This window comes from Strix aluco, chromosome 23 (genome assembly GCF_031877795.1).
Source record: "Strix aluco isolate bStrAlu1 chromosome 23, bStrAlu1.hap1, whole genome shotgun sequence".
Classification (NCBI taxonomy): domain Eukaryota; kingdom Metazoa; phylum Chordata; class Aves; order Strigiformes; family Strigidae; genus Strix; species Strix aluco.
The window spans coordinates 7,745,598-7,766,016 of record NC_133953.1 but is presented as its reverse complement, the minus strand read 5'-3'; the positions used below and the strand labels follow the sequence as shown (position 1 = coordinate 7,766,016).

Here is a 20,419-nt window from a genome sequence, read left to right as displayed (position 1 = left end):
TGCCCAGGGGAAGGCGGCAGCGCCGGGGAGGGGGGGGCGGCGGGACTCGCCTCCGGTGGTACCGACCGTGCTGTCACGATATGAACCCGCCGACGGGAACCCCCCCACCCCCCTAAGCTTAAAGACAGGGGCAGGCGCAGGCTGCAAATCATGATTTCTCCATTTAATGTTTCAGTGTGAAAATACTAGAGAAAAGTCGATAAACCGGCCCCAAAAAAACAAAGGGTTTTTGTACGTCACCAGTTCCTTCCCCGACCCTACAGAAACGGTACATGCACGGGGGGGGGGGGGGGGGGGGGAACACTGTGCTCGACTGCAGCAGGAACTCCCCAAAAATGGCACGGGAAGAGCGTACAAAAGAGTCCGCTAGAAAACAAGCGCAGGGCACCAGCCGGCTCTGAAACTCACAAAGGTGTTAAAAATCCAGATTTCCCGCCCACCCCCCCCCAAATTTCCATCAAGAACCGACACCAACGCCTGGGCGGGCTGGGTCCTGCCCCTCCCTGGGGGCCTGGGGACACTTCCAGGGGCGGAGCAGAGGTCCCCTTTGTGTGTGTCCCCCCCCTTCTCTCCGGGGTTTGGGGGCGGCTCAGTGCCCCGGAGCAGCCGTGTGTTTGGCGGGAGAGGGCTGGGGGGAGAGGAGGCGGTCGGAGGAGGAGGAGGAAGCACCGCTCAGGGCAGACTGAAGGTAAACGGTCTTGTGAAAGAGTCTGTTGCTGAGGAAAACCACCAAGGAGAAGAGCCGGAGCTGGAAGTGGCTGAAAGGGAAGAGAGCCCGTCAGCTCCTGATGCCGGGACCCCCCCGGTGGGATCGGGGGGGGAGTTTTTGGGTTGGAAGGGCGGAGGGGGATACTCACTAGGTTTTGCTGGGGGTTCTCGCTTCATTGGCGCTGATGATGAAGAGAGGGAAAAGGATGGAAAAGAGGCAACCGCTGGAAAAAAAATAAAAAATAAAAAAATCAAAAGGCACTCGGTTGGGTTTGGTGGCACGTCCTCGGGCGGCGGAGGAGGAGGACAGGGTCTGAAATGGCTGCCCACCCTCGCGGCGACTCACCTGATGATGTAAGAGGATTGCATCGCCGTCAGAAAAGCCAGCGGTAAGCCGAAGCCGAAGTAATAGGGCCAGTTTCTCTCGATGTTGGATAACCGTTGGTGCATTTCGATTCCTGGCGAGAAGAAAACCCCACGGAAATGAACCCACGGGGAGGAGACACCTTCGTTACCCTTCAACCCGCGTAAAACCGAAGGAAAATCAGCCTCAGGCGGCCCAACTGGATCCCCCTCGAGTCAAGAAACCCTTGATCTGGAATTATTTCCAGCCTGTCAGGCTCTCACCTTTGTTAAACCAGCGGTACTCGAAGCAGTAGAGCGAATAGAGCAGCGACATGTGGAGGAGGCTGATGAGCTGGCCGATGATATCGATGGGGAAGAGGCTCACTATCATCCCCTGGGGGTAAAAAAAAAAGGAGCAAGCGAGTGAGGGACACTCGGGATTTGTGGGAGGACATCACTTGAGAGCAAGATGCGGGGCGATGCGGGCTGGCAAGACGGTGGGTTTTTGGCGTGTGACTCTAAATCTCACCTGGATGAGGAACAGCGCCTGCAACAAGAGGTTAAACAACATGTCGGCGATGATTTTACTGACACTAGGAAAGGGATGAGGCTTTCTGCCGGAAACTTCAAACGCTAGGTCTGCAATGTCCTGAAAAAAAAAAAAAAAAGATAAAAGGGCTTGAGGGAAATGAAATTCAAAAGAGAAACGGGGGCTTCAGGGAAATTAAATCCCAAAGCAGCTGGGATGGTGTTACCGAGCTCCTGGAATACACCCAGAGCCTGTTTTGGGGATGGGATTTCACCTTGCGCCGAGACACCACCCCTCCACCACCAGTCGAGCCTTAATGAGGCAATTCCCCGCCTCATTTACTGGATTCATGGTCCAGGTTCCCCTCACCTACCTGAAACCAGATGGCATTGACAACCTTACTGAGCACGAAGAGGGGGAGGACCCAGAGGGCGCTGAAAATGGAGGTGAGGATGAACTCCAGCCAAGACCAGACATCGCCGTGTAAGGAAGGGTCACCTTCGAGAGACGGACGGGGAGAAACGCGTCAGGAACCGGCGTAGGAACCTCCTCGTTTCACATCACAAACATTTCCTGGCACGGCCACGGGGAACTTCTCCCGACCGTAGCGCTCGAGGACAGGAGAAATCTCCGACCCCAACCTTTGCTCTTTAAAAGAACATTTCCACCCACTCGCTTTTTTATTTACTTGCAAAAATATTCCGACGACTGCGTGTTCGGGGTCATAAAACCCATGGGCTAGATCCCTGACACGCGCAGACTGTTAGTGGGGTTATCCATCTCTTTTTCTATTAAACAGCTAACGAGCCTTGATTAGTACAGGGAGGAAGAGAAAAATAAGGCGAGGAGGCAGAGGTGCAAGGAACAGCTCAGCAGGACAAAGCCTCAGCAGTTCGTGGCGGGCATCAGGACCCCCCTGATCCATCCCACAGATTGCTTAGTGCCCTGTAACACACAGAGGAAAGGTACTCACCAATGATTTGTGCCGTGACTGACTGAAGGACAGGTATGAATACTCGGTAAAACAAGAAGAGACTAAGCTACAGGGAAAAAGAAACAACAAGAGTTTGTGGTGAGGCGCTGCACGGTCATTTTTTGTGCTCCGCTAACTCCCGGTCAAGGATCTCTGTTTAAATACAGCCAAAATCTACATCTGAGCACTTTCCTTGTCACATTTCCACACCGATTCCTCGTACCCGGCCACAGTCTAACGGAAAAATGAAGCCGGTGATTTATTAGGCAGCAAAGTGTCTGTTCCATAAAGGATTAGTCTCATGGAGCAGCCGTGGTAAGGTCAGAGCTGAGGAAATGTCTTTAAGATATCAATATTAAATTTGGTAAAGCAATATCCCAGGCTGCAGCAGAGCAGGAATTGGAATATTCAGGCGAAAAGCAGCTTAAAAGACTTGGAAAAGCAGCTCGGGTTTAATGCACGTGTTTCCCTTAACGTGCAGCGTCGGGACTGGGAACTTCGTGGCTCCTGTCAATTCCCGCAGCCACGCTGACGGCTCCCACCGACAGCGGACGAGGGCTGGAGCGGGGCACTGGTTTTCAAGGGGTTTTTAACGTAGAAAATAACAAAAACATCCACTTACCCAGAATACACCTCCGTTCCAGGCACAACACTGAAATATCCGGCTCACTATCCGGGGTTCGCTGCAGGTAAGTAGGAGAGAGATGGGTCAGATGTGTTCAAGGTCCCAGAGCCTGGACAAACGGCCCCAAAAAAGTGACAACTGCTTCTGTCCCACAGTTTGGACACCTTAGAAATGTCACAGATAACCAGCTCAAGGCCAGTGACGCACCTGGTTTTATCTGAACGCGAGAATCCTGGAAGAAACCCCTGCACAGACTCGCGCCAGGTTTCAGCCAGCGCACGGTCTCTAGAAGATTTACATCAGGGAGACTCTTTCAACCTTTATTAATTCCCCATATCTGCACTGAAATGGAAGAAAAGCAAAGCTTTCTTCCAAAATTTGAAGCATTTATTAGAGATCTCAGGCTTTGTTCTCCTCAAACTCTCGCCATAATAAAATTAGGGCTTTTTAGGTGTTTTTTGTCCTCAGAAGAGGCTGTTTCAGCTCTGGGTGGTTTTGGCTTCTCTCTCTTCGCAGCGTATCTACGGACACACAAGAGAGCAGCTCTGTGGGACCCTGTAGCACTTTTCCAGTCAGCTTCTGCTACCAAAGGGACTTTGTTACACAGAAAACCAGCAAAATACGACCGTTTAGTCCCCGCAAAATATGTATTATTCCTCAAGGGAATGTGCAAAGCTGCAGGAACCTCTGGGGAGGATCAGGATCATGGGATGCGGGAGACTTCTACCATCTTGAGATAAAGTCAGGCTACCACTGAGCTAGTCAGAATAATTTGTAAAGATGTCTTAAAAGGTGTATTATTGACTAAACGTCACCACGTTAAGTGCCAGCCCGACTGTAATTAGGGCAGCGGAAAAACATCTCGGCGCGGTTTGGGAGTCAGACACAAGAACAGATGCTGTTTTGCTCCCACGTGGATATAATTCTGGCATTCCCAGCCTTAGTGGATGCAACTGCTATAGATGGCTGCAGAACACAGCAAGGCTGGGGAAAAAAAAGATACTTGATCTGCCCCAGACATATAAATCAGATCTGAGCTGCAATCCCATGGCTACCAACAGCGATGTATCTTTTGAGAGACAACACGAATATTCAGGAAGAAAAGAAACTCAGAAATCCACGATTTTTCAGCCTCTATAGCTCAATATCTTCTATTATTTCAAACTAATTGCATAATCTTGTCAAACAACATAAAGGTCTGGTTTCTTATCTCATGATAACAGTTCCAGTTTCATTACAGAGTGGGAAAAGGGTGTTTCGTGTCATGTTTTTCATATTTATTGGCTCTGCGCTGCAGCGCTGTTGGGTTTAGGGACCATTTGCAACCGTACACCACGAGTTCTGCTTTCGCTGACACCTGGCTCTCTGACGGTTCTGACAGTGTTTTTATGGAGATCTTTGCAAGTGCAGGCAACAATAATGGCTTTATTTCTTAAACCTCACTTACCCCAACTTCCCTTTTCGCCAGACTACTGTGATACGGCAGATATTTAGGAGGAAAAAAAAAAAGCACAAGCACTGCCAAATCACTATGACTTGCAGAGGTTTTGCAACTCATGGGGCTCTTCAAAGCTCTGGGCAGAGATGCTCTCTCTCCCTGCCCTCAATAGACTAAAAGAAGCAAATGATCTGATTTATGACCCATCAGAGCCTGTACTCACTTCTCCTGCTTCTTCTCTTCCATGTGAAACCTCCTCTGGGCGAGCGCGCTGTTTGCTCTCCGTCGCCTCTGCTCTTCCCTCTTCTGCTGGATCCGGGCGTCCAGCTTGGAGATGGTGCAGATGCCCCAGATGGAGTCCTTGATTCCCTGCGGACACGAGGAGAGGCCGTCGCACTCCACCCCATGGAGTGAGGAGGAGGATCGGGATGCGGCCGACCTCGCGCCCCGGCTAGCAAGGGATGCCAGAGCCAGGCTCAGCCGGAGCCAAGGTTTGAAGCAGCACCACCACTTATTTTCCGTGGCCTGGTGACCTAAATCGCTGCACCTCCCAGCATCTTTAGCAGTATTTTTTTTTAGAAGGTGTGATTTCTTGTCCAGTCTCCACTATTTATAACCCTGGCAAAGCCAGAGTCGCATCTGTCTCAGGCCGTTTCTTCAGTCTGGCAGAAAGCCCTTCATCCCCTGCCAGCATTTCTAAAGCCCATAAAATAGAATTATACAAAATATTTAGGAAGCACAAAGTCCTTGTGGCCTGACCGTATGTATGAGCTTGACGCTTATTCCTTTACAAATAAAAGCATCATCGCTTGTCCTGGAAACATCATCCACATCCATGCAAGCCCATTAATAGGAAGGTGCCCAGAAGTCTTTGCCTTACTCATAGTTTAAAAGACTTCTAGTGTCACCTCCTAGTACTCCACAAGCAGTTATTTCCAGCTCCAGATAACATCGTAACCATCATTACTAAAATTTCAGTTCAAAATAAAGACCACAAGGACACTACTGGGAGCCAGGACAGCGTCATACTGAGGTGACCCACGCAAGAGTTTGGTATATGGAGTTCTCGACCAAACGGGATAAATTTGGACACCAAAGGCATGTCTGAAATGGCAAAGTGTGCTGCCACTGGCACCTGACGAGGTGCAAATTAATTACACAGGCTGCTCTACCCACTGCTGTGTGCAAGCTTTGTGAAGCAACGCAAGTCCTCCCGCTTCAGATCATGGCCAGCACGATCTGAAGATCAAACTCAGCAAATTTTTCAACACAAGTTATTTTTGAACACGAGTTATTTCTCAGCATCACGTCACAAATGTTTTCAAGCCTGTATTTACACCTGGATGATACGAGACAGTGTGGGAGCGCTGAGTTCCCACGAAGCCTAAACACCATGACACAACTGCCACGTTCACATGGGCTATAAATTAACTTTTGCCCAAAGGAAATCTGTCAGAGGTTCAGCAGCGCCCTGGATGAACACGGAGCCCTTCGCAAGACACGCTGCACGACGGCCAACTCGGGAGGAAATCATTCTGGAAAACTCTCGGGGACCAACGCATCCCACACAGCCACATCAAACCCGTCATCGGCGAGCGGAAAGCTCGCCTACGGGTATCTCTGCTTTACAAAATCAACATTTTTGATTAAAATACACCTGGAGGCCCTTTTCTTTCAAATTTTTTAATCCACCCTTGATGATGTAGGAAGGAGGGTGCTCCCCACCAGGACCCAGCATCACTGAAGCAAACAAGACCAGTCCCTACAACAGAGGGCCTGGAATGCGGAGACTTACCCTAACGAGGTCATGAAGGAAGGTTTTCACACTGTCTGCCATCTCGACTCCAGCATCACCTCTGGTTCCGAAACTATCAACTACGGGGAGAGGGGAAAAGCCGAACCCAAACCTCTCTCATCCTGGAGAGATGGGAAACGGATGGAGCCTGCGGAGAGAGAAAACACAGGACCACGGCAGGCGTTGACAACATCGGCCTGAGCAGGGTGATTACAGGTTAAATCACAACCCGGCGGTTTTCAACGGGATTCCCTGCCCTCGCTGGCTTCCCGTCAGGCGACCATCCTCAAACGTACGGGCGGAGAAAGGACCTGTCCTGTTAATTCCACGGTATCTCGTGTAACAACTTGGGGTTTCAGGAACAGCAGAGCCTGTATTTCTAAGCAGCAGAACATCTCTCCGAACAACACGCTGTGCCGCTCGCTTTCGGAAGAGAAAACCTGTCAGAGCCAGCCCAGAGAGGTGTGGAAACATCTCCTCTGCTAAATCCAACACTAATTTAACACTTCACAGCTCCGCGCCTCCTCTTCCTCGCATGCCAGGTCAGAAGCTCAAGGTCTACAATTAGCAGCCTGACAAAACGAGGGCTCCTCTTGACCTGTCCCATAAGCTTTTGCCCAAAGCACTAATTACTCCAACCAGCCCTCTGCCAAAAATGTTGCGCTGAGTCTTCAGCTTCTTGTAGAGCACCACAGAAATACAGACAGTGTCTGAATTAAGAAAAAAGATTTATAAAATCACCAGCTAATAAAACTCGTGGAGATTTCCCACCAGGATTCAAACCGCTCGCTTCTCCTAGGCAGGAGCTACCGGCAGCTCTGGCGCAGGCTGGTGTCACAAACCCCGACATGTCAGCGTTGCTGTTGCTCTATAATGCGCAGCGCGGGATACAAACAATTAAAAATAATTTAAAAAAAAAAAAAGGTTTTTATTTTGGTTATTCTGAGACAAAACCCGCCAGGGTTTGAACGGCACTCCTGCGAAGCAGCAAACGCCAGTTCAGATGAAACTGCTGAAGCAGAACTGGCCTCCAGCTTTATTAACATCAAGTTAATCCCAGGCACCTTCACACTAAAATCAAGCCTTCGGAGGCGGACGCGCTCAGCCCCACGCGCGGCGTCTTCTGGCGTTAGGCAGGTGTCCAAAGTCTGGGTCACGCTGGCAGAGCCGCGGCAGAAACAAAAGGCAGAAACGAAGGTTTTCTTTGTTCCAGGCAGCTGCGCCTCGCCACCCTTCGGGCTCGGAAATGTACGTGTTAAACACGGCGAGACCCGACTGCCGTATTGTCAGGGCTTCTGCAGAAAGCCCTGCTGGATTTATTTTTACCCAGGGGTATTCCTGGGAGGCCCCCCAGGGTCGGGGGTCACTGTGCAAGGGGCGGACCCTCGCAGCACCCCAGCAGTGCCTGGGAGGGGAGCCCAGGCCTGCCCCACAGTTACGCTGGGGGCGGGGGCATCCTCTCCCCCCACTGTTAACGCGAGGTGACCTCCGTGGTCACCTGGGGGGGTCAAACTTACCGCAGAGCTACCCCCGGGGTTACTGGGGGTGGGGAGTGGGAGGTGTGACCCCTACAGTTTACACGCAGAGGGCCCTATTTTACCTCAGGGCTGTTCCCACAGTCTCCCCGTGAAATGGGGGGGGGGATAGTTACCTCAGGGCTGCCCCACGGTGCCCCCGAGGCCCACGGTTACCTCAGGGCTGCCCCCACGGTCCACCCGAGGTTGATTTACCTCAGGGCTGGGCCCGGGGCCCAAAATTACCTCAGGGTCCCCCCACGGCTCCCTCCGGACCCCAGATTACCTCAGGGCTGCTCCAGGAGCCCCTTGAGGCCCACAGTTACCTCAGGACTCCACCCGCGTTTCCCGAGGGAGACCCCCCCGCTCTCCGCCGAGGGTCTCACAGTTACCTCAGGGCTGCCCCTCACGGCTCCCCGAGGGTTCCCCCCGCCTCCGTGCCCACGCTCACTCACCGGCGGCTGCAGGCCGGGGGCGCACGGCACGGCGGGGCCCAGCTCCCGGCGGCCCGGCCGCCACGCACCGCGCATGCGCCGCCCGCCCGCCGCTGCGCAGGCCCTGAGCCCGCCCCGGCCCTGCTGCGCGTGCGCCGGCCCCGCCGCGCCGCCAGGGGGCGCCAAATGGGGGGGTAATGGGGGACACTGGGGGGGGGGGACGACAGTGGGGGTACTGGGGCTGAGGGCACGGGAGGGACAATGGGAGCGCTGGGGGGGTGTCTGAGGGGATGATGGGGACACTGGAACCTAATGGGGGGGAATGGGGGGAGTGGGGACACTGGGATTGGGGACAGCGGGGCTGGGGGGCACTGGGAGGGGGCAATAAGGGACCTGGGGGGATAATGGGGACAGTGGGACTGGGGGTGTGGGCACATAGTGGGGATCCTGAGACTGGGGGGGCAGGTACTGGGGGTACTGGAGGAGATACTGGGGGCACTGGTGGGGGGAGAGTGGATCCTGGGGCTGAGGGATAATGGGGATCCTGAGACTGGGGGGGCAGGTACTGGGGGTACTGGGGGGGATACTGGGGGCACTGGTGGGGGGAGAGTGGATCCTGGGGCTGAGGGATAATGGGGATCCTGAGACTGGGGGGGCAGGTACTGGGGGTACTGGGGGGGATACTGGGGGCACTGGTGGGGGGAGAGTGGATCCTGGGGCTGAGGGATAATGGGGATCCTGAGACTGGGGGGGCAGGTACTGGGGGTACTGGGGGGGATACTGGGGGCACTGGTGGGGGGAGAGTGGATCCTGGGGCTGAGGGATAATGGGGATCCTGAGCCGGGGGGGGGGGGGCAGGTACTGGGGGCACTGGTGCGGGGCGAGTGGCAGCTGTGGACAGGATAGAGCTGGGGGTAATGGGTGGGTTGGCACAAGTTAGGGGGCAGCCCCAGTGTGGGGGGGTCACCAACCTCCCCCCCCACTGAACCCCCAGCACACTCATCATCCATCCCTTTTATTTCTTCAGGCTACAACACCAATCCCCCACCAACTTCCAGACTGGGGAGGGGGTCCCCAACGCCGTGACTCAGTTTCCCCTCCCCCCCGCCTCCATCAGACCACCCCATCCTCCTCCAGCGGTTCCCCCTCCACCAACCTCCTGCACCCCAACCGCTGCAGGTCCAGGCTCTTGTACTGTCCCTTCACCACCAGCTCGGCCAGGGCTCTGCCGGCGGCGGGCGCGTGTTGTAACCCGTGGCCGCTAAAACCAGCGGCTAAAAATAGATTTTCTAATTTGGGGTGAGGACCCAGCACCCCGTTACGGTCGAAGGTGTTATAGTCGTAGTAGCCCGCCCAAGCCCCCCGGGGACGGAGGGATTCAAAGGCCGGTACTCGCCGAGCCAGTCGAGGCCAGACCTGCTCCTGGAAAAAATCATCATCCACCGAGAGGTCGCCCGGATCTGGCTCTTCCTCCTGGAAAAAAAATAAAATTGGGGGGGTAAAAAAAAAAAAGGGGGGGTAAATAATATAGGGGACACTCCTCTGGGCTCACCTCGGGTGGGCTCATGCCGCCCAGGTAGTTGCCAGCGATGCCGTCGCGGCGAAAATAAGCCCCGGTGGTGTCGATGAGGAAGGGGCAGGAGAAGCCGGGGCCGTCGGGGCAGTGCCAGGAGTACACGTACCTATGGGGGGGGACACACACATCCCCCCAAAAAATAGGGATGAGAGGTTCAGGCTGCCCGCCCCCCCTGCCAAAATGTGGGGTGGTAGGGGGTGGGATGTGTGCCAACTCCCCCCCCAAAAAAAAGCATTGAGGGGTTCGCATTGCTCCCTGACAGATTGGAGGGGTGGTGGGTACTGGATGCGACCCCCCCACACCCCAAAAAAAAGCACCAAGGGGTTCATCTCCTTCCTTGTAAGATGGAGGGGTGCTGGGTGCTGGGATGTATCCCCTCCATGCTGTGCACCCCAAAGAAACAGCACGGAGGGGTTCACACCCCCCTCCTTGCAGATGGGGGGGCTGGCAGGTGCTGGGGTGCCCCCCAAAAGAAAGCACCAAGGGTTTCACCCCCCCACCCTTGAAGATGGAGGTGTGATGGGTGCTGGGATGCACACACACCCCCCCCCCCCCCCCCAAATAAAGCACCAAGTGATTCACCCCACACACCCCTGCAGATGGAGGGTGCCAGGATGTGTCCCCCCCCACTCTGACACCCCCCCCAAAAAAAAACACCAAGGGGTTCATGCCCCACACCTTTAAGATGGAGGGACAGCAGGTACCAGGATGTGCCCCCCCATCTCACTGCTACCCCCCCAAAAAAGCACCAAGGGCACCCCATGACAGTGGGGTGGTGGGATGCGCCCCCCTCTCTATAGCACACACCCCCCCCCCCAAAATAGCAGCAAGGGGTTCACACCCCCCCGGAAGAAAAAGAGGTGCTGGGATATGTCCCCCCCACTGTGACCTTCCCAGAAAAGCACTGAGGGGTTCACCCACAACAGAGAGGTGATGCCAGGATGTGCCCCCACCCCACATACACTGTGAACCCCCCAAAATGTGCCCCCCCCCCACCTTTTTCTGGGCTGGATGGGCAGGGGGGGCTGGCACAGCTGCCCCGGCAACCCGGCTGCCTCCAGCAGTTGCCCGGCCCAGGCGCCGGCGGCGTTGATGACGATGGCGCAGGTGACCGGCTGATACTCCAGGCTGTCCGGCATGTGGATCTGGGGAGGTGGCGGGGGGGACACAAAAGGGGGGGGGAGGTCACGGACACTCGTGGGGACCCCCCCACGCGAGGTGGGACACACACACACACACAGAGGCACTCACGTGGACGTGTTTGATGCGTGCGGTCGCCGATGCTGGTCCCCGCAGTGGCACCCTGTGTTCATCTGAGATGATGAAACCTGGAGGTTTTGGGGGGGGAGGGTGTGAGATGGGAGGTCCTGGGGGTGGAGGGGGGGGTGTACCCCACTGTTGACCCCCCCCCGGCCTCACCTCGCACCTCCCCGGAGCAGCTGTGGACCCCCAGGGATATGGCTTTGCGGCGGAATGCGGTGAGGAGGGTCCAGGGGTCGAACCAGCCTTCGTCTTCCAGACCTGGGTGAGGGGGAAAAACATGGGGGGGGGGGGGGGGCACCACAGCATGACCCCCCCCCAAAAAAACCCAACAGTTTTGGGGGGATGAATCCCCCTTTCCCTAAAGAAAACCAGGATGAAGGATGGACCCAGCAGGGATGGGGATGGAGAGGAGGATGGGGATGAGGATGAGGATGGGGGTCGAGGGGTGGGTCCCCACGCCCCCCCCCCCCCGCCCGCCCCCCCCCGCGTACCGTAGGATGCCACAGCCACATCCTCCGTGTCTATCCAGGGGAATTTTGCCTTCAGCTGTGTGGGGGACAGCAGGGCCACCTGTGCCCCTTCCTCCCTGGGGACGGCCACCATGCGGTGGGGGGGTCAGGATGATACCCCCGCCCGCAAAAAAATCCTCCCCCCCCGAGGGGAGGGGGGCGATTGTGTGTGTCCCCCACCTCTGGAGCTGGACGGTGGCCTCCAGCCTGGCGGCGGCCTGCGGGGAGGCGAGGAAGAGGTACCCCGAGGGCTGGAACTGGATGTCGATGGGGGGCTCATTCGGCACCCCAAGGTGCTCCTGTAAGGGGAGGGGCACCCCAGTGAGCAGGGCTGGACGCCCCCCCAAATAACACCCCCCCCCAAAATAACCCCACATACGTTGATGTTGCGGAGGAAGCTGGCGGAAAAGCGGGACATCCGGATATTTTCCGGGAGGGAAAACTGCTGCCGGATCCCCCCCACCGACAGCACCGTGGAGGCTCGGGAATACTGAAGGAGAAGATGTGTGTCCCCCCCGCCAAAAAATGGGGTTCAGGTGGTTCTCCAAAGCCACACCCCGCCCCGGGAGGGGGGGTCTTACCGTGGGGTCCCGCTCCACCACCAGCACCTTCATGCCGTGCCGGCGGCCCTCCAGCGCCTTCAGCCAATACGCCACGGACCAGCCCACCACGCCGCCCCCCACCACCACCACGTCGGCTTCTTCGGGGGGGCGTGGACCCGGGGGGGTCCCAGGAGGGGTCCAGCCCCCCCCGATGCTCCCCAAGGTCGGCAGCTGCTCCTTCAGAGTCTGACCCATGCGCTCCAGCCCCAGCCCCAGCTCTGTCGGTATATTGGGTGGGGGGCTGCCAGGCCTGGGGGGGGACAGCTGGCAGTCCCCCGGGGACCTCTCAGGACCCCCCCAGTCCCCTCTGTGACGTCCCAGTCACCTCTGCATCCCCTGGGACCTCCCTAGGCCCTCCCCCAGTCCCCTGGGACAGCCCCCCAGTCCCTTCTGGGTCCCCCCAGTCCCCTTAGGACCCCCCATGACCTCCCCCAAGTCCCCTGGGATCCCTCCAGTCCCCTCCGAGACCCCCCAGAGCCCACCACAGTCCCCTGGGAACCCCCCAGTCCCCTTTGGGACCCCCCATGACCTCCCCCAAGTCCCCTGGGACCCCCCCCAGTCCCCTTTGGGACGCCCCATGACCTCCCCCAAGTCCCCTGGGACCCCTCCAGTCCCCTCCGAGCCCCCCCCGAGCCCACCCCAGTCCCCTGGGACCCCTCCAGTCCCATCCGAGCCCCCCCCGAGCCCACCTCAGTCCCCTGGGACCCCCCCCAGTCCCCTTTGGACCCCCCATGATTTCCCCCAAGTCCCTTGGGACCCCCCCAGTCTCCTCCGAGACCCCTCCCGAGCCCACCCCAGTCCCCTGGGACGCACCCAAGCTCGTCTGGGATCCCCTATGACCCCCCTCCCAGTCCCCCCAGCGACCCCCACACCCCTTTAACACCCCCCCCACCCCAGTGATTCCCCCCCCCGACCCCACCCTCACCCTCTTCCTCCCGACACCCCCCAACGCCCCCCGTGACCCCCCAAATCCCCACGGCCTCCCGGGTCTCACCGCGTAAGATGTCGGCGCTGAGCGGGGCGGCGGTGCGGAGCGGGCGGCCCGGAATCCCCCCCGGTGCCGGAGCCCCCCCCGGGAGCCCCCTCGGGGGGCCCCCCCCCCGCCCCGAAAGGCGCAGCGCGCGCCCCCAGCGCAGCATGCCGCTTGGCCACACCCCCGGCCACGCCCCCCCTTAGCCCCGCCCCATCCCCTCCCGCCCCCTCCCGTCATTCGCCCGCCGCCGTCCCGCCCCTTCCGTCTTCTCCGCCAATGGGCGCGCGCGGCGGGGCGGCGACTTCCGGCGGAAGCGCGGGGGCAGTGCGACGTGTGCGCGGAGCCGGGCCCGGCGCCGCCGCCGCCGCCATGCTCGACTTCTTCACCATCTTCAGCAAGGGCGGCCTCGTCCTCTGGTGCTTCCAGGGCGTCCGTGGGCCCGCCGCCGCCGCCACCGCTCCCGTCAACGCCCTCATCCGCTCCGTCCTCCTCCAGGTCCGCGCGGGGCGGGGGGGGGCACGGGACACACACACACACACGCGATTGGGCGGGACCATCTGCTGCGGCGGGGGGGAGGCACAGACGCTGTTGGGTGGGGGTCACCCCCCTGGGAAGGTGGGAATGGGTGGACCCACCTACCTGAGGGAGGGGACGTGGTTCAGACCATCTACCCGGGATGGGAGGGGGCGGCTGGGACCACCTGCCCTGGGGGGGGACAACTGACCCCTTTGGAGGGGAAGGATGAGACCAGCTGCCCAGGGGGGTGGGCTGGACCATTTTTGGGGGAGCAGGGGGGACGGGGATGATGGGAGGGGGCTCTCCTCACTGCTGGCCCCCCCTTCTAACGGCTCTTTCCCCCTAGGAGCGAGGCGGCAACAACTCCTTCACCCATGAAGCCCTCACGCTCAAGTACAAACTGGACAACCAGTTTGAGCTGGTGTTTGTGGTAAGTGACCCCTGGGGTGGCTCTTCAGCCCCCTGCCGTACCCTGAAACCCCGAGGGAGGGGCGTTGCCCCAGAAAAGGGGGGTGCTCGTGTGTGGATTGGCTGGAAAAAAAGCTGTTTAACGCCTTCCCGAAGGGGTGAGGCTTTCCGTTGCCTTCCTAAAACCTCACGGAGAGCAGCGGCTGGCGTGGCGAGGAGGCTTCATCGATGCCGCTCGGGAAAACGGGCAGCTTGTGTGCTGAGAACGTGAAGGCTTTTCCTGGCGCGTTGCTTTCTTCCTCGTCCTGGTGCCAGCAGCTGCCCCCGTCAGCGTGGGGAAACTGGGACCCATCAGCCTCGAGTGAGGAAAAATCAGCACATTAGTGCTGATCTGCTCTGGAAACCGAGAGCAATTATCAGCTTGTTGTGGTTTGAGCAAATGAATGCTTTAATGCGTAGGGCTCTGCCGTGGCTCCCAGAGCTGGGTCAGCTCCTTCTGGCTGTGGGATGTTTTGGGGTGAGGATGTACAACGTAGGTCTCGCTGTGGCTGGCTCCAGAGGAGCCTCCCGGGGTGGAGCGGCGATCCCAGCGTAGCCGGGCTGCCCGCTCCTGTGTGCTCCCTCCCGGGGGAGCTCAGTGGGTGGATGGGGGTGTCTCTCGGTCACACACCGCTGTGGTAGCAGCTTATTTTAATCATCTGCGGTAGGATTAAAACTCATTAAACCTCAAATAGAAGCCGTGCAGGCTGCTACATCCTAATCAAACATTTTACTTCGACCAGATCTATTTTTAAAAGCCAGAAATGTGTCACCCCCTTTACTTTAGCAAATCTTTTAACGCTCTCCCTTTCAGTCTGCCCGTGCCTTATCTCTGTAAATCCACACAACCTTCGTTGTGTACCTGAAGATAAGCAAAACGCTTTTCTGGTCTTTCGCTACGTGTCTTTGTTGCCGTGAAACAGTTAACCCATTTTTATTGGCGTCGCCTTTTAAAGTGAAGTTCTGGGTTGTGCCATTTTTATTTTTTTTTTCCTTTTTGAAAGCGTATTAAAAGCTTGGAAACTCAGACTGAAAAACATAGCCTGAAGCCTGCCAAAATTAAAGAATTAAAGTATCAAGCGGAGAGGTTTTTGCTTCCTTGCCAGCTAGATGCAGCGATTCAATTAGCTGAAAAAGCAACATCTTTTCGCTGTGCTTTCTTGCAGGTGGGGTTTCAGAAGATCCTGACTCTAACCTACGTCGACAAGTTGATAGACGACGTTCACAAGGAGTTCAGAGATAAATATCGCAACGAGTTCCAGCAGAAAGGCACCCTGGGCCTCCTAAATGGCACCTTTGATTTTAAAGATGACTTCATGCGCCTTCTCCGGTAGCAGAGCCTGATTTTTTTTCTCTCAAGTTTCCATTTAGAACAGAGATAGATGGGGAGGAGGGAGGGGCGGAACTGAAATTCAGGCTAACGGGCCACCTCCCCACAGGGATGCAGAGGAGAGCAGTAAAGTCCGAGCTCCCACGGTAATGAAGACGTTTGAGCAGTCTCTCAAGTCCCAGAAGACTGTCAAGTGTATGATAGAAACCCGAGGGGAGAAACCAAAGGAGAAAGTCAAGAACAAGAAGAACAAAGGTTCTAAAAAAGAGGGTGAGTTGCTGGGAAAGATACAAGGGGGGAAAATAAATATTCCGGAGCTCCGTGTCCCAGCGTGTGTTTTCCCAGTCCTCTCGTAGCACCCAAAGGCTGGGCTGAGCTTGTGTCGGGGCTCTTTCTGTCAGGAACTGAAGCTGTCGCGGCGCCTGGTAAAGCATCTGCGGGTGACAAGCAGCTCTCCACGGCCGGTGACAGGGAGGAACTGACCAAGGATGAAATCCTGCAAAAGAACCGGGAGGAATTCTTCAAGAGACACATGAAAGCAGGGGAGAAGTCCAGGTGGGTAACGAGGACACGGTCAGTACCTGTGGCTGAGTCCTGCCTTTCTGCAGTGACCCCTGGAAGTCAAACCTTGCTTTCCTGGACCTTATTTCCCTTTTCCTTATTTCCCTGCTTGCTGGAAAGACTGGGAGAGGGCACGCTGGAGGGGTAATAGAGCCTGATCCCTTCCCTGGGAGACCCAGAGACCCGGCGTGTGCCTGGGAGAGGTCTAGACCTCGTTTTAGTGAGGCTTTCCCGCTGTGAGCAAAGGGCAGCGGTGCATCAATGCCTGGCTCAAGGTCTGATACAGGGTTAAAGTTCAGATAAATAAACCCTGGAGACTGAATCAGCCTTTATTTCTGCCTTTTTGGGTAATGCGGGCTTTTAATTTTCACACCTTCTAAGGAGGCGATTGCTGCTGCTTCACTGTACTGAACAACACGTGTTTCTGTTTTTTTTTTTATTTCAGCAAATCTCCAAAGCCCGAGGCACAGAAGGAGAAGGGAAAGAAGCCCCGAGTGTGGGACCTGGGGAACTCTAATGCCAAAGTACTCGATTACAGTAACTCCGCTACCAACGGAAGCGCGGAGGCTTGTCCTGTGGAGGAATTTGACCCTGATACAGTAAGGAAAAGTCAGGTCACCGTGTCTGCTTTCATGTATTGTTCTGGGATCAGCTGGGCGTTGCAAACCCACAAACGGGGATCGCAGCGCCCAGCCCGTAAAGCTGCTGCCTAAAGGATATTTTCTGGTGGTAGACGGGGTGAACCTGCAGCAAAGGTCTCTGCAGAGCTGCTTCTGCTGCTGACAAGAACTCTTGTCGCTGCCTGTGACCACGGAAGGGGGCAGGGCGGGATGGCGGTAAGCGGGTGATGATTTTCAAGGTGTGTGGTTTTTTTTCCCCCCCTCGCAGGCCCTGGGGGATCGAAATCGGGAGCCCGGCCGCCTCTACGACCTTGAGTATGAGAGCGATGATGAAGCTGAAGAGGAGAAGGTTATTCAGAACCCTTCAAAACCCAGGTAGAGGCTCCTGCAGCACTCACTTGCTGCAGGTTTCTTGATTTCTCTCCCATAACTCATCTTCCAGTCTAACCAGTAGTGCAGTTGGGGACAAACTGGTGTGTGGTGGGCTCTTCTTGCATCTGGCTGTTGCGTGCCCTGTGCAGCTTCCTCCTCAAACCTAAAGGTAACTCCTCCGCTTCTCCGCAGCGCGAAGAAGGGTGGCCTGGGGGGCATGTTTGGCATGCTGAAAGGCCTGGTGGGCTCCAAGAGCTTGACAAGAGAGGACATGGACCCCGTCCTGGAGAAGATGAAGGATCACTTGATTGGTACGTCTGGATCTGCTGGGAGCGGGTTAGTTTGAGGGGGTTCCCTGCGCTCTCGGTGTGGGGTAGCACCTGTGGGTTGGGTTCTTGCCCACGGGAAATAGGGTCAGTTCCTGTCTCGCCTCTGGGGAGCCCTCGACAGCGCAGCAAAAGTGGGGGGCTCCTGCACGCTGGCTCCGTCCTTGCCTTGATGCTGACGTCTGGCGTTGTGTAACCTCCTCAGCAGGGCTAACGCCCCTCTCTCCATCTCTTTCTCGAAGCAAAAAACGTGGCAGCTGAGATTGCGGTCCAGCTCTGTGAGTCGGTGGCTAAGAAACTGGAAGGGAAGGTGATGGGCACGTTCACCAGTAAGTGGCCACGTGGCCTCCTGCTTGCGCTTTGGGGCTCGGGAGCGTTCCCCAAGCGTCACAGGGTTCTTTTTCCATCTCCTTCTTCCCAGCGGTGACCTCGACAGTGAAGCAGGCCCTGCAGGAAGCCCTGGTGCAGATCCTGCAGCCCCAGCGCCGCGTGGACGTCCTCCGCGACGTCATGGATGCCCAGCGCCATCACCGACCCTACGTGGTCACTTTCTGTGGTGTCAACGGTGTTGGGAAGTCCACGAACCTGGCCAAGGTAGGACACGATCCTCCTGGCTCTCTGGGACCAGCGCTGAGGTCGGACTGTGGCTGCTAGCGGGTTTTTTTTCTTTTTTTCCTTTTCTCTCCCCTCCTTCCTTTTCTCTCCCCTCCTTCCTTTTCTCTCCCCTCCTTCCTTTTCTCTCCCCTCCTTCCTTTTCTCTCCCCTCCTTCCTTTTCTCTCCCCTCCTTCCTTTTCTCTCCCCTCCTTCCTTTTCTCTCCCCTCCTTCCTTTTCTCTCCCCTCCTTCCTTTTCTCTCCCCTCCTTCCTTTTCTCTCCCCTCCTTCCTTTTCTCTCCCCTCCTTCCTTTTCTCTCCCCTCCTTCCTTTTCTCTCCCCTCCTCCTACCTCCAGATCTCGTTCTGGCTCATCGAGAACGGTTTCAGCGTCCTCATCGCCGCCTGTGACACGTTCCGCGCGGGAGCAGTGGAGCAGCTCCGCACTCACACCCGTCGCCTCAACACCCTGCACCCTCCGGAGAGCCACGGCGGGCGGACGATGGTGCAGCTCTACGAGAAGGGCTACGGCAAGGACGCCGCGGGGATCGCGATGGAGGCCATCTCCTACGGTAGGTGGAAGACTGGTGCTGGGAGACGCCGTTTCAGGGGAGCGTCCTCTTAAAGGTTATTTCCTCGTCTCGCCAGCTCGGAACCAGGGCTTTGATGTGGTCCTGGTGGACACAGCGGGCCGCATGCAGGACAACGCTCCCTTGATGACAGCGTTGGCCAAACTCATCGCTGTCAACGCTCCCGACCTGGTCCTGTTCGTTGGGGAAGCGCTGGTGGGAAATGAAGCTGTGGATCAGCTGGTGAGTGTTGAGGCTGAAAGATTGGGGTTGGGGGGGGGTTGAAAAAACCCACTTCTGCAGGTTTTGGCGGAGATTTGAACAGCGGTAGCATCACAGATGTGTTTCTTGGATCCGTTCTTTCCCTCAGGTCAAGTTCAACAAGGCCCTGGCTGATCACTCCATGGCGCAGACACCGCGGCTCATCGACGGGATTGTCCTCACCAAGTTCGATACCATCGACGACAAGGTAAGGAGGCCCTTGAGATGATTCTGGTGGAGCTTCCCCTTGGAGACCAGAGGGGAGAGACGGAAATTACCAAACTTCTGTGCTGTCCCTGACACTGTCCCCTGCCTTCCTCTTCCATTTCGAGCCATTTAAACAAAATTTCGCAGCCCAATTTCCGCGCGTGTGGAAAACGGGGCCGTGGGGTCTCTTGGTGTAACTGCAGGGACCGTACGGATTGAAAAGTTGGAGGAGGTTGAATTTTTGACAAGCTTTTCCACGTGTTCCCCTGAGGGGGAAGCGCTGGATTCTCAGGCTAACGGTCACTTCTTGTCCCGGGCAGGTGGGCGCCGCCATCTCCATGACCTACATCACGAGCAAACCCATCGTTTTCGTTGGTACCGGACAAACTTACTGTGATCTGCGAAGCCTTAACGCCAAGGCCGTGGTCGCAGCGCTCATGAAGGCCTAAAAAACCACCAAATCGCTGTTTTGCAGAGAAGAACATGCTTTACCCCGTTACCGACTAGTCTTTCCCGTGTAGTGTGGAACAGAGCGAAGGGATACTGGTGGGAGGGGGGCTTATTTTTTTTTGGATTAAAACCCCTTTTATCCAGCAAGCCCCCTTCCCCTGGGTTCCTTCGTTCTGTTTCAAGTGATGCAGGCTCCCTCGCGGGGAGGCTGAACCCAGAGCTTTGTATTGTTTGTGCTGCACGGCGGGGCGCGGGGGGGGTGGGCAGCGCAAGGACCTGCTGTGCTTTTTGGGGGGTTTGAAGGTGTTTTTGTTTTGAGCTGCTTTTGATTTTTAGACCAGCTTAGGGAGGACGCAGGGGTGACTATTGCTAGGGGGGAGCAGGATCGGTGCTGCGGTAGAAAATCTGGCTGTTACGGTTGCTGCTAGTGGCAGCTCTACCCAAGCTGATAAACCAAAAATGGCGATGGCCTGCGCTGGGCTGGAGAGGAGATGCTAAATTGCCTTAAAGGTCCCCATTTCTGTTGTCACTGGGACTCTGGAGGAGGGTACCCGGACCCCACGTTTTGGGGCAGGAGTCGGAGAGCTGCAGCAGCCTGGTAGTGCTAATCGTGGCCGGAGAAGGAAGGCAGTGTGCCCCTACCTCTCTCCTGCCTGCTGGCCTCAGCGTTATTTGCTAGCAAAACGGAAAAAAAAAAAATACTGGAAGATAATGGTGGCTGCTTGCTGCTTTCCTGCACCCTTTCTTCCCCCCTTCGAGTGCCTCTTGATCCCGGTCTGAAGTGCTACACTGAATAATACAAAACTCTCTTACGATGTCTTGTAGCTCTGTATCGCAGATGTGCTATAGTGCAATAAATTGAATGCTGTCTGCTAAGAGACATA

At 56.7% G+C, this 20,419-nt stretch overlaps 3 protein-coding genes across 3 annotated transcripts; 1 reads left to right on the top strand and 2 right to left on the bottom strand.

Annotated features, from left to right (window-relative positions):
* Positions 1–142: 142 nt before the first annotated feature.
* Positions 143–8,477, bottom strand: EI24 (EI24 autophagy associated transmembrane protein). The gene is made up of 11 exons (XM_074848865.1): positions 8,383–8,477; positions 6,414–6,561; positions 4,842–4,987; positions 3,178–3,238; positions 2,556–2,622; positions 1,956–2,080; positions 1,583–1,702; positions 1,336–1,447; positions 1,055–1,166; positions 858–932; positions 143–758 (listed from the first exon to the last, which is right to left on the bottom strand). Exons 2-11 carry the CDS (start codon positions 6,453–6,455, stop codon positions 590–592), a joined length of 1,029 nt encoding a protein of 342 aa, XP_074704966.1. The 5' UTR covers positions 6,456–6,561; positions 8,383–8,477; the 3' UTR covers positions 143–589.
* Positions 8,478–9,360: 883 nt separating this feature from the next.
* On the bottom strand, positions 9,361–13,412 carry FOXRED1 (FAD dependent oxidoreductase domain containing 1). The gene is made up of 10 exons (XM_074848956.1): positions 13,306–13,412; positions 12,291–12,529; positions 12,089–12,199; positions 11,890–12,008; positions 11,692–11,786; positions 11,357–11,458; positions 11,189–11,265; positions 10,934–11,082; positions 9,914–10,043; positions 9,361–9,834 (listed from the first exon to the last, which is right to left on the bottom strand). The coding sequence occupies exons 2-10, from the start codon at positions 12,504–12,506 to the stop codon at positions 9,475–9,477; spliced, it is 1,359 nt and encodes a 452-aa protein (XP_074705057.1). The 5' UTR covers positions 12,507–12,529; positions 13,306–13,412; the 3' UTR covers positions 9,361–9,474.
* Positions 13,413–13,601: 189 nt separating this feature from the next.
* Positions 13,602–19,682, top strand: SRPRA (SRP receptor subunit alpha). Its single transcript, XM_074848740.1, has 14 exons — positions 13,602–13,779; positions 14,147–14,230; positions 15,414–15,577; positions 15,687–15,847; positions 15,979–16,132; positions 16,584–16,737; positions 17,027–17,133; positions 17,323–17,441; positions 17,699–17,785; positions 17,878–18,050; positions 18,407–18,620; positions 18,697–18,860; positions 18,988–19,086; positions 19,406–19,682. Exons 1-14 carry the CDS (start codon positions 13,654–13,656, stop codon positions 19,532–19,534), a joined length of 1,935 nt encoding a protein of 644 aa, XP_074704841.1. The 5' UTR covers positions 13,602–13,653; the 3' UTR covers positions 19,535–19,682.
* Positions 19,683–20,419: the final 737 nt, after the last annotated feature.